This window comes from Desmodus rotundus, chromosome 1 (assembly GCF_022682495.2).
Source record: "Desmodus rotundus isolate HL8 chromosome 1, HLdesRot8A.1, whole genome shotgun sequence".
In the NCBI taxonomy this organism is placed as follows: Eukaryota; Metazoa; Chordata; class Mammalia; order Chiroptera; family Phyllostomidae; genus Desmodus; species Desmodus rotundus.
The window spans coordinates 177,779,001-177,791,687 of NC_071387.1; the positions used below are offsets into that span (position 1 = coordinate 177,779,001).

Consider the following 12,687-nt stretch of genomic DNA (forward strand, 5'->3'; position numbering starts at 1 on the left):
GGCTGAATGTGGCCGGGAGGTGCCAGGAAAAAGGAAGTCACTGGCCAGGAGGCACTGGTGGCTCCTACCTCACCTCCCAGGGGGTGATTTCCTAACAAACTTTCGTGATTTGAATATAACATATAGTCTTTAAAGTGCCCTAATAATACAGCTTGATGAGTTCCCCCAAGTCATTGGGGGTCAGAATCAATTTAGAAAAGTGGGTGTCTTGGCCCCAGAAGATATTGGGTCTCTGAGTGTCTTGCTCTGCCCCTGAAGGTGCCATATGGCAGGTGGGTGGGAGCCTGGAGGGGTCTGCACTCCAGGTCATGAGGCCCACCCTCCCAGGGAAGGAACGGCCCCAAGGCCAAGCTCTGGTCTTTTCTGTGGACTGTCTCTTCACGGACTTGACTTGCTCTTGACAGACGGATGAGGCGTTTGTGCAGGTAGTAATCACCGGGTACTGTGTGGAAACTGCCACAGGGTAAGGCTGAAATAACTGTTGTGATGTTTCAGACGGATGTGATGCACCAAAACATTTATGACTACATCCACGTGGACGACCGCCAGGACTTCTGCCGGCAGCTGCACTGGGCCATGGACCCTCCCCAGGCGGTGTGTGGGCAGCCCCTGCACTCGGAGACAGGTGGGTACCACCGACACTGGGAGCCCTTCAACGTGGACGCTGCCCAAGAAACTGCCCACCTCGCTTCCATCTCTTCTCCTTCACACTGAACGCAGTGTCCCTCCCCTCTTTCATCACCCCTCCTGCCACCTCCATCCAGCCCCACGTGGCTCGTGGGCGCCTGAGCATGAGGGCGTCTCTGGCCACTTCTCTGTGCTCTGCCCGGGCCCGAGAACCCCTCGGCAAAAAGCCGCAGTGCTTGTCTTCTCCTCAGGACACAGTCCTCCAGGAAATTCCTTTGGCCCACGTTAGATTTACCTTTTTAAAAAAGCCCCCAAAGATTGTTGTCTTCTCACAGATGTTGCCCCGTGCAGGCAGAGCCCCCCGAGAAGCCCCACCAGACCAAGGCCCTGTCTACTCGGGACGCGCTTGGCAGGCATGCAGCTCCTGCAGAGCAGACAGGCGCTCGGGGACAGCGCGCTCAGGTGCTAGGAGACAGGGTGCCATCCACCTGGGGCCCAGCAGGGGAGAGCGAGTCCCGGTTCTTTGACACATCTCCCCAGAAGTTGTAAATGATTCAAGAAAAATTTCCAACACAACCTCACGCAACAGCATAATTACCTCATAAAGCTGAGTGAGGAAAGCGAACCCCAGGTACTGACATGCAATCCCATTTTATAAAGGTCAAAACAGACGGAGAAAAAATAACCGATGGTGTCACATATGTGGTCATACTGAAGCAATGTTTTTAAGGGCAAAGGGCCGTGAGCACATCTATCAATCAGCGCAGCTGTCTCTGCGTGGTCATGGGGATGGGCAGGAGCACGGGGGACGTGCGAGCTGTGCTTCCAGGGCGGCGTGTCACAGGCCGACAGCTGGCTGTTATTTGTATGCCCTTGCTAATCAGTGTGTTTTTTGGTTTCTCTTGGTCACTGCCTTCCTGGCTCTCACCACTGCCTGCGCCCACCCCGGCAGGAGAGGATGCTGTCCTGGGAAGGCTTCTCAGAGCCCAGGAGGGGGCCACGGGCCCCACCGAGTACTCTGCCTTCCTGACGCGCTGCTTCATCTGTCGCGTGCGCTGCCTGCTGGACAGCACCTCAGGCTTCCTGGTGAGTGAGCGTGGGGCTCCAGTGACGGCCGGGTGCATTGCTTCCGGTTGCAGAAGGGACGGAGGGGAGTGAGGGGCTGGGGGCTAGACGGAGCGTGGTTCTCAGCGGGACCGAGTGACAATGGGTGGCAGAGTGCGGATGAACATGTGACACCTGCTACAAATTGATGCTACGACACAGCTGACATGTTAAAAATCTTTGGTGGTAGGTTTTACACTGCACTGGATTTTTACTTATGTTTTGTTGTACCATTATTTCAAATCCACTTTCAAAAATGTTCTCAGTACACACCACAAGAACCCAAGACGATGTTCTCGCCAGGCTTTTTGGTTTAAGCTCTTCTCTTGCAAATAGATACTTGGATTCCTGCTTCTCATATGTGACCATTTCTTTTTCCTCACTGAAGGGGCCAGGGGAAGGGAAGGGGGGGGGTCTATGTCCCCACCTGAACTATGGGCTCCTGGAGGGCCCATCTCCCCACCTGGGCTGTGGCCCTGGGAGAGATGAACCCTGTTGTTTGGTGTTTGGTGTTTGACAAAGCCCCCGAGTGTTGGGCCAGGGCTGGGCTGGTGATGTCCAGTGGGTACTCAGTGTGCATGTAAGGAGGGAAGGCAGGCTGCCTGTGGATCATCCTCTAAGTGGCTCTGGAAGAGGGAACAGTCCTTGCAGACCTGTCCTCAGGCGCCACCTACTGGCTTGTCACATCGGTGCCCGTCTCACTGTTCGTGTTTTGTGCCCCCCTTTTCAGCTCAGGGCCCTTTGAACCCCCTCAACCTTCAGGCCCAGACCTTGGGGAAATGCACACCCAAACCATCCCACACTGGAGCTGCCCATCAGTCCTGGGCTGAGGGGCAAAGCCCCTCAGGACTCGAGGCCTTCAACATCAGTGACCTGGGCAGCTCAGCGCCATCCTCTCCAGTCTGGGCTCAGTGCAGAGGAGCCATGTCCCGCTCCACAGGCTACAGTTCCATTAACCTTTTCCTGTTGGTTGGTTGTTTTGTTTCTGCATTACAACTTGCTTTTTCTTAAGAAAAACATTATTTGTATGTAATACAAATTCAGTCACTTCAGAACAGTAGAGAATGAAAAACGTTCCTCCTTCGCATCTACCCAGGCCCCTTCTCCAGAGGTCACTGCCCCAACTACACCCCTTCCAGAGGTGTTTCGCCCAGTGTCTTGCTCCCCTTCCCACCCCCGTACCCCTTCCTTTCTGTTCCACCCTGACCAGTGAGGAAGCTGAGGCGCTGCCAGGGGGACCGTCCCCAGGTCTCAGGACCTCCCCTCCAGTCCCTGCATCCCGTGATCTCCCGAGACCAGTGTGTGCTTTTCCCTGAGCCTCACCTGGGCCTACCCCTCTCCCAATGGGGGTCCCAACCAGAGATGCTGTGCTTCCAGCCCCACATCACCTGCCTCAGGCTTTGTATCTGCCCGGAGTGACCACAGCTTAGTGAGTCACCCCAGCTGCCAATGGGTGACTTTTGTTTATGGCAGTATTTTGGCTTCAACCATGTGGTAGTGAATTGACAGCTTCATGGCCCCTGCATTTTATTCTCCTGATTCAAGGGGATGGTGAAGAAGATGACTGGTGGGTGACAGTGGGAATGTCTCTTGAACCAGCTCCAAGGACCCCTGGCCAGCCCCTCAGGAGCATCTGGAAGACCTGCTTGCTTCTGCAGGTCCCCTAACCTCCACCAGGTCCCTTCGTTCATAAAACAAACAAACAAACAAACAAACAAAACCAGAACACGCCCGTTCATTTGCACCACAACCCTGACATCCACATGATCTCCCATCTTTTATTTAGGCAACTGGTTGTCCATAAAGTCTTTCGTTTGGCATTTTGTTCTAAACTTTGTCAGAAACCAAGGTGGTTTTACTGTCGCTAGATATAGACACTGCACATTTTACTATACAATCAAGCAGAGATTGAAACATAGGTTAACAATGAAACTGTAAAGGCACTGAGGAAACAAGGAAAATAAGTTAGTTTGAGAATAAGCGTCTGGCCATGTTTTACCCTTAAGTTGCAGCGCAATGGAAAGCGCTCTGGCGCTTACAGCGAGAACAAGCGGGCGGGCAGCACAGCGCATGCGCGACCCCAGGCTCTTCCCAGCTCTGCCGGCGACCGTGCAGACCGCCCGATCCACAGACTGGGTGAGGTGGTACTGCAAGCTCCTTGTTAAAGTTTCAGGGGTCCAGTTGGCATTAGGTTGGTAGCTTGTCATCAACCATGGTAGAAATATTTATACAAAAAAATTGGCAAACAATACAAATCAGTTCTTTTTTCTATGGAGAGCCTGATGTTAAACATATCCCAGCATAGCACTGCCTTGAATCCTCCACATCAGGTTTGTGACTGGCGTATACTAGTGCTTTGTAGGTATTTGTTCATTCAGTAAATCCACAGGCAAATGGAGAAATGGACTTGGATGTGTGGGTGGATGGAAGGAAGGGAAGGGAGTGGGGCCATGTTGTGGGGTCATTCTTATATCAAGGGCAGGAGCGCGAGCATCCTAAAGGCACTTGGTAACTAACTCAATTATAGATCAGCTTTTCTATGATATAGAGACCTTTATTTTAATTTATCACAAAAGGTTAAGTTGCACGTTGGCTTTTAAACTGACACTATGTACTGTAGATAAACAAAGTCAGGCTGTCCCTAAATGTTGTCATCACAAGTGAAGGAGTGGTCATTTGGAAATGGAGGGTTAAAGCTGGAAGAGTCCTCAGAGACAGCAGTCTGTCCTGGGGTCAGTGTCAGCCCAAGCTGATGCACGTTCACGCTCGCACGTGACCCACAAGCACACACCTGTCAGTTAAAGGCTGATACAGAGACTCCAGAGGAACCACGAATCATTCTGAAGGCCTTGGGATAGCACCTGTGCCAAGGAGGCCAAGCATGGAGAAATGTCAGTTCACATCTCCTCAGTGACTTAGGACAAGCTTCTTGTCTATGTTTCTATCCCAGAGCATATCATTTCTGCATCTTTTGACCATGTTGCTAATTGCTCTGTGAACATGTTTATATCTTTAAAAACCAGACAATGCAGTTTCAAGGAAAACTAAAATTCCTGTTTGGACAGAAGAGAAAGGCCCCATCAGGGACAGTCCTGTCCCCTCGGCTCTCACTGTTCTGCGTCGTGGTACCCGTCCTCCTACCTGCTGTGGCAGAGATGAAAATGAAGGGTGCATTCTTGAGGGCGAAGCACAGGACGGACATCTCAGCCACGATGGACACAAAGTAAGTAAGAAACCCTCAGCAGCCACACTCACTGTAGCTGGTGCTTAAAGCAAGTGCCTGACACAGAGCACTTTCTGTCTACTCTTTATTTCCATCAAACAATAAAATGAGAAACTTGGTATCTTTTAAGCTAGCACATTATGGAAGCAACTATTAGAAAAAACGAAATGCCGCCCTGGCCAGCATGGTTCAGTTGGTTGGAGCGTCATCTCATAACCAAAAGGTTGCAGGTTCTACCCCCAGTCCAGGCAGATATGGGAGGCAACCAATCGAAGCTTCTTGCTTGAATCAGTGTCTCTCCCTCTCTCTCTCTCTCTCTCTCTCAAAGCAATGAAAAAATGTCCTCGGCTGAGGATAAAGAAAAAAAGATGCCTTTGTGAACTGTGGCAGCCAACCTGCCTATACCTCTTCCTCCCTAAAGCCTCCAGTCACAGTCCAGACATAGGAGGCTTCTCTCTCAAGCCCCAGAGGCCACCTCGGTGGGTGTGAGTGTCCAACCCTCGTCATCATCCAGGATTAACCTCTGGTGTCTTCAATGACCAGTTAGACGAGTAGACAGTCGGACAGCAGCCGCAGTGATGGGAGCGCTGCCATTGTGCGCTCTGGTTTCTGGCAATCTTCATTCTCAATTCCATTCCTGCGACATGGTCTGCCTTGGGCCTGCAGTTGGAGCCACTGACTTCATGGCACAAGCCCCTACCTTGCTGCTGCTGGTCTCACATGTCTTCATGGAAGGTGGCTTCTAGGGACACAGGCACATATGAGCCTGGGGCCATCCTCTGGGTCCCTGGCAGGTGCTAGCATGCTAACACAGCAGCTTTGTGGAGCAGTTTTAAATGAAATATATATGTCTTTTTAATTTTAAAGATACAAAATGTCATGAAATATAAAGGAGGGAAAATGCAATACCCAATGAAAACAACTGTAAACCTAAGTGATAAAGCAAGATAAATCAGGAAGGTGTGCCAAAGTGTAGAAGTTATTTATTGCCCGGAGATCAACTCACGTGTGCAGAGCCCATTGCAAAGATCTCATCTGCATGGTGGGGGTTGAGCCTGTCCACACCTGCATTCTTATCGCCTGGACTAACACATTCCTCTGCATATTCATTTACTCTCTTCGAGTTTTCTGTGTTTTTAAGCTACTGTGACTTGATCATTGTAATTGAAACTCATGCAACGAGTCTTCTCTCTTCCATACATGTTTTTCCAACCCTACAAACAAGAGAGAGGAAAATTCTACCTTTCCCATTGCCTGGCAGAGGTCAGTGTGCAAGGTGGGCTCCTGCGCCCCCTGGTGATTATACAGGGAAGGACAGGCTGGCTGCGCCACTGCTGCAGTGAGCGTGTTGTGGTGGCAGGTGTGGCGTGGCTCTAAGGGATACGAAGGTGGCACACATGATGACAGCTGAGTCAATCCTAGACATCGTACTGTACAGAATATCATTAAAACTCAGAAGAGGGAAGACAGAGGCCCTAGGAGAACAGTGATCCTGCTCAACATTTTAAGAGAGGAGCAAACAACTTCCTCGGCTTCCTGGTTTTGGAATTCCCAGCTACTCTGAGTGGAGTTCCTAAGCCCAGTTTCACTTGACACATCACATTCGCTTCTCTCTGAGCTCAGAAACAATAGAAGGTGCAAACCCAGAGAATCAGAGGCCCTGAGGGCTGCTCTGGATGTGGGTCATTGTCCCTGCAGACAGCTGTTCAAGTCCTCCACAACTTTCCTGATAGCTTTGTGACACTCCTTCATGCCCAGTTGTCCATGGATGCTGTATGTGTGACTCCATCTGCTTGCTAACACTTATTTGTGCCCCAAAATCAATATCCAGGGGCTTTTGCAGTCGTTCGTGCTCCTGTGCAGAGTGGCAGATACTTGAGTTGCCCAGTGAACACATTCCAACTAAGGGAGACGCTTCACCCTCTTTCTCTGCTCTTTCCTCTTTTCTCTCATCTTCTCCATCTATGCCCTCCTGTCTCTGCTCTACAGAGACGGCCAGGGGAGGGCGAGGCAGGGCAGGGCAGGGCAGGAAGCTGTGGCTCTGGGGCCAGCCGGGTTGGCCTGGACTTGAATCCCACCCCTGCCCCTGGTAGAGGAGTGGCCCCAAGCAAGTCACTTAACACTTCTGAGCCTGTCTTTTCTCTTGAAAAATATTTTTAAAAAAGAATCTAGCAGGAGAGGTTGCCTCAGACTCAGGGTCCCGCATATGCTCTGTGAAGGGGTGTGTATGTGTGCACACGCTCAGGAGCGATGGCTCGGTATTCACTAATGTAGTGCTCACAGTGCCGTTGTAGAACACAGCTAGTGTAAATAACAACAACCGACTGCACCTTCATTCTAGCCATCCAGAATGAAACAAAAGCACTGGAAAATCCTTCTGTGTGCAAGTTGACTTTCTGAAGCAAACGCTCTAGTCCTTTATTGACCTAAAAAGTGATGTGAATTAGAATTTTCAGCAAATCTCTAGCTGAGAAAAGGCTTTATAATCTATACAAAGTTAAAAAGTGTGAGCTACTGGTGTGTCTCTCCCTCCAAGCTGTGACAGTAATGCCTGTCTTATTGTTAACGCCTGCCATCAACACATGTGATCTGCATGTCATTTTGCTACTTCTGTTCTTCACAGAGCAAAAGCCACCAGGAGTCTGTGTGTGTCAGAACTGCATGGAAAACCCAATTACTTAGCAGGTACTTTTAACAGTTCACTACGTCATCTTTTTTAAATGGGTGAAATGTGTCCGTGTCCCTTGGAGGACTCCCCCCACTTCCGGGAACCATGGTGTATTCCTTGGAAATGCTATTTGGAGCAAGCGAGGCTGGGACGAAGGCGGGCTCCTGTGGGCTCTGGTCTGTGCCTTTCTGAGGAACTCCATGAATCATGTCCATGGAGAACAAAGCTTGTCAGGTCCAGGCGCCATTCAGTTCACGCAATGACTTTTCCCTTCTCTGAATCCTGACAGGGAGAAACAATGGAGAAAATGGCATTTCAGTGTTCAGGGCACAGATGGATGCCTGCTGCTGGGCCCGGGTTCCAGCCAGGGCCACATGTCTGTGCCTCAGGGGTGGCCCCGACCTCGTCCTTTACCCCGAGGGGGCTGCAGGGTAAGTGGTGCCCCTGCCCAAGGCCATATGTAGCCAAGTCACAGCCCAGTTTTAAGAAAGAAAAGAGCAACTGGTGGCCTTGATCATGACTGCTAAACCTTGCTCTTAGTGGAACATGCAGATACATATGTAACATGCCCAAACATGCTTCTCGCCCTAGAAGCCATTATTCCACGTGTGGGGACTGGCTGGAGACAGGGGAGGGGACTTCCTCAGTGGGGGCTGTCAGGACCTATGGACTCTCCCTCTGCCTGTAGCCTGGACCCGGGATGGGTGACTGCCCCATCCTCCGCCCTCACCTTTGCTTGGAAACCCTCTGCACTCCTCCCCGCAGCCCCCTCCCCTTCCCTGACCAGTGGGTCTTCTCTTGGAGGACTGGCCTGGGTGTGTGGTTGCAGGGCTCCACCTCCTGCTCCCGGTCACCATCTCCCCTGTCACCACAGGTGATGCCACACCATGTAATGACTGCGGCAGCAACATGGGTAGTGACAGGGCCTGGCACACAGAAACCCCCCGGAAACCTATCTCCCAGTGTTAGTAGCCCCTGGTGTGGATGACCCTTCACACGTGGCACGTGCCTTACAGAGGTGCTGCTCTCTGCACCCCTACCCCATCCCAGGCCCCCAGAGTCCTGCTGGGCACCCAGGAGGTGGTGGAGGGTCAAGCACAAGAAGGGGGGTAGGGGGCTCTGGCACTGGCATCACAGGGCTGCAGGCAGGTTAAGAGTAGCAGTGGAGTGTGGGCATATAGCAGCCCTCACAATTCAGTCAGTGTCACCCCAACTTAGCACCCTCCCTTATTGCCACCCCTGCTCTGTCTGACTGGCCATCTCCTCTCTGCAGGGACTGGGGAGGAGAGGAGCCCAGGAGGGTGCCAGGCGGTTCCTCTGGGGTGAGGAGGAGAAGGCGGGAAACACACGCATATGACTGCTGCTTTGAGACGCCAGGACCCATGAGGCAGCTGAACTGGGCGACAGGGAAACATGCTCAGGATGGCACCAAGCTGAAGCTGGAGTCTAGCAGGAGTGACCCGTTCTCCGTGCATGCCATGTCCCGGGGCTCCTGCCTGCCCTACCCCGGCACCCCGGGCACTGTCCCTGCCTTCAGGAACTCACCTGGCTCACAGCAGTCCCCCAGTGCATACACCAGCCAGCCAAGCAGAGCCTTGCGGGATGGTGATCAGGGCCAAGTACACCCCCCCACCAGCTGCCCCTTCCCCCAGGGGAGCCTGGAGAACCAGCTCTCCCAGCCTGGAGTACAATGTCTCGCAGCAGGGGGCTACTCCACCGAGGACATCAAGTTGCCAGGTGTGCCCATGCCCCTGGAGGCCCCATGCAACCCCATGTTGTCACTCAATGTACCCATCAAGATGGAGAGTGACTCTGGGTCCGAGGATGCAACAGATGGCTACTCTGTGTCCCCAAGCCAGGTGTGGCTGGGAACCAGTGATGTGGCCAAGAGACAGCTGGTCACTTTCCCTACCAGGATGCACTTAAAAACAGAGCCAGACTCCAAGCACCACCTGTACCCCCTGCACCTGGAGCATGGCATGCTGGGGGCTCCCCCCAGGCCTGGCAGGGAGCTGGCCCCATTCCATCCTGCACATTTCGTCTGCCTGGAGCGTGGCCATGGCCCTCCAGAGCCAGAGCCTCCCCCCTGCCTCTGTATGCGCGGCCGCCGGCCCCCCACTCTGGGCTGTGACTGCAGAGCTCCCGGGACCACACCCATGATCAAGCTTGAGCCCTTGGACTCCCCTCCATGGGCTGCTCACAGCCAGGGTGGGGTGCCCAGAATGCTCCCCAGAAGTGCCTTGGCAACACTGGTGCCTCCCAAAGCCTCTGAATGCTCTTTTCTGCCATAGATCTGGGAGGTTGTTGAAAGTGGCATCTGTCCGCGCTCCGCTTCACCTGTCAGCTGGGATGGATGGCAGGTGCAAGTCGGAGCCTCTCTTCAGTGACACTCCGGTTCAGCCCTCTGCTATATGTTACACGCAAGAGCACATTCTGTGTTTTGTAAAATATCACCAAAGTTCTGAAGTGCAAAGTGGCCTTAAGTCAGTTCCAGTAGGACAGTGTTTCTCTCTGAGGGATTAAATTTTTCAGGAAGCGACCACCATGGGGCATGTGGGCCCAATGGGGTGCACTCCAGGCTTGAGAGGTGGCAACAGGCTCTGGGCTGACTGTCAATCACGTCCACAGTGCACACAGGCTGTTGAGGTGAAGCTTCCTGCGGCCCCACACCTGCCTCCCAGCTCCTGGCTTGAATTCAGAGAGCCACCCCACTCTGGGGATTCCACTGCCAGCAGTAACTCAGGGCTGTAACTCACTGAGCTGCAGGTGGCCAGGCACCCATTCATGGAAGGACTCTAGGAAGTTCCAGGCAGAAGGCACTGTGGGCACCAGGTCCTGCAGCACATGCGCTGTGACTTGGGGTGGAGTTTAAGGCCATACTGGAGTGGAGATTTGCAGGGCAATGTCCAGTTCCTTCCGGGGGTCTCTCTGAGGTTTTGAAGGGGCCTCTGAAGATGGTTTATGCTCATCTGTCTCTTGGTGCAGCATGTAACGTAGAGTTCTCAGAGTCAGGGTTTGGAGATAGAAGTTGAAAACGGAGAGAAGTTGAAACAGAGAAGTTGAAAACGGAGTTGAAATAGGAGGTCGCATTGTGCTGCTGTCTTGATGACTGTCCACAGTTTTTCACATGAGGACTCCAATCACCATCCTAGGAAGAATTGTTTGAGAAAAGGCAGGCAGGTAACCCTTTTCATTGAAAATGTAATACATTCTGATTGTAGAGAGTTTGTATACAAAGCATAAATCAGAAAGTGAAGGTGACCCCAGTCTCTACCCAGAGATGGCTTGTGGCTCATGGTGAAATTCCAGGGGGAACTCCAGAGCACCCCATCTGGGTGTGAAAATCAGCAATGAGCAGGAGGAGTGGTCACAGCAGGTAGGCCCTGGTAGAAAAGGACATGTGTCCTTAAAGTAGCCTCCAGTTGGGCATCTAGGGAGGTGGCAGGAGCCCCTGAGTGAGGAATTGCTGTCCCACCATCTGGAAATTCTGCTCTTCAGTGTGTGGTTTTTACTCTCTGTCATCAGTGGCGTTGGGGTGTCAGTGTTCAGTTCCTGGGTTAATGCTGAAACTGGTTGGTAAATGCCACCCTGAGGACCAGCCATCCAGAGAACCTGCTACCTGTGAGGACCAGCCACTCTGAGGACTACCTACTTCCCCTTCTTGCCCCAGCATCCCCATCTACCCAGTTCTCACACCGAGCACAGCACATGTCTCTCCTTGGGTGTCTATAGATTTTATTCCAAAGATAAGAGGTGGAGTTTCAGAATCTTCCTGCCTCCTTCCTACTCAAACTGAGTGCCCACTCCTCATCACCGGCAGCCCCTATGCATCTCCTGGAAGTAGCCATCCACTCTCTCTGCTCCCACCTGAGAGAGCTCTCCCTCAGCTCCTCCTCTCACTTCATTCAACTGAGGGGATGCAGGCCACTGCCCTTCCCCATCTTTGGATGCTGCAGACGGGCAGTACTGCACATGTGTAATGTGTAACTATGAAAATATGGGACTGAAAAGATGGAATTCAGAGATGTCATTGTGTGTTTGCACACTGTAGCCAGATCCCAGCATAACCGAAGGAGAGCTGCAGGCTCGAACGTCACAGGAGGAGAAGCCTTTCCAAACATACTCAGCGGTCCCTGCCTATGGGGCGAGGCACCGGCACTGCCCTGTCCTGCCCGCGTCAGTGCCCGTGCTGCCCCGCCTCCTCCCTAACGCTCAGATGAACCTGTCTGTCCACATTCTCCCTGGCCCACGTGCACCAGATTGGTCATTGCTGGGTGGACAGGGCGTGCTTGTTGGTGCAGATTTCAGCATCTGGACCTCAGCGCCATAGGTTTCCCGTCCTTGAGACTGCCCTTGTGCCTGGGCCCAGGGCCCTTCCTCTGTCGGGTCAGCAGCAACAAAACCTGCCTGAGTCCGCACGTGTTATTTTACCTGCCTATCTGTCCTCAGAACTGTGCAGGGAAGATGACGACAGGAGGCAGAAGGCGCAGCCGGGGCATGTCACCAGCAGCACTAATTACATGCTGTGTTCTTCTGTTGTCCATGGTTTTGCCTGTGTCACTGAAACAGATTATAGTCAATAGAAGGTGGAGTTGGGATGGAAGGGAGGAGATCCACACAAAGTATAGTTTATATTTGGGCAGTTTCTATGGGAAGAAAAAAGTTTTTAATATCTAGATGGATGCTTTTGAATTTTACAAATGGATGACTATAATGTAACTTTTTGTAGTTTCCTTGGTGCCTTTAGAAGGAGCTTTCAAATGTATTTCTGATACTGTGGTCTCATTACATTTGCAATATTGATGTAAAATAAATCATGGCAATAAGGGTTTATCATAAATGGAAACATCTACTTGATTTTTTCAAATGAAGTCACTTCATTTCCTTTAAAAATGTGTGTGGTTAGCTTACATGCTGAGACAGTTCTTCACCGTCTCAGGTACCTGGCAGTGACAAACGTGAACATACACGTGCTGGGGCCAAGTCACAGGAGGAGGGAGACTGCCCGGCAGGGCAGTGCCCTTGCTGCAGCCTCGGACTGCTTCCTCCCTCTACCTGCCAGCCC

General features: G+C 52.2%; 1 protein-coding gene across 1 annotated transcript in view; it reads left to right on the top strand.

Annotated features, from left to right (window-relative positions):
- Positions 1 to 12,446, top strand: part of AHRR (aryl hydrocarbon receptor repressor) — an 82,924-nt gene extending 70,478 nt beyond the window's left edge. Inside the window, exons 6-11 of the mRNA XM_024578577.3 lie at positions 496 to 625; positions 1,580 to 1,713; positions 4,755 to 4,954; positions 7,578 to 7,639; positions 7,912 to 8,053; positions 8,896 to 12,446. Coding sequence (XP_024434345.1) covers positions 496 to 625; positions 1,580 to 1,713; positions 4,755 to 4,954; positions 7,578 to 7,639; positions 7,912 to 8,053; positions 8,896 to 9,913 — 1,686 coding nt within the window. The 3' untranslated portion in view covers positions 9,914 to 12,446. The remainder of the gene's footprint in view (positions 1 to 495; positions 626 to 1,579; positions 1,714 to 4,754; positions 4,955 to 7,577; positions 7,640 to 7,911; positions 8,054 to 8,895) is intronic.
- The last annotated feature ends 241 nt before the right edge of the window (positions 12,447 to 12,687 follow it).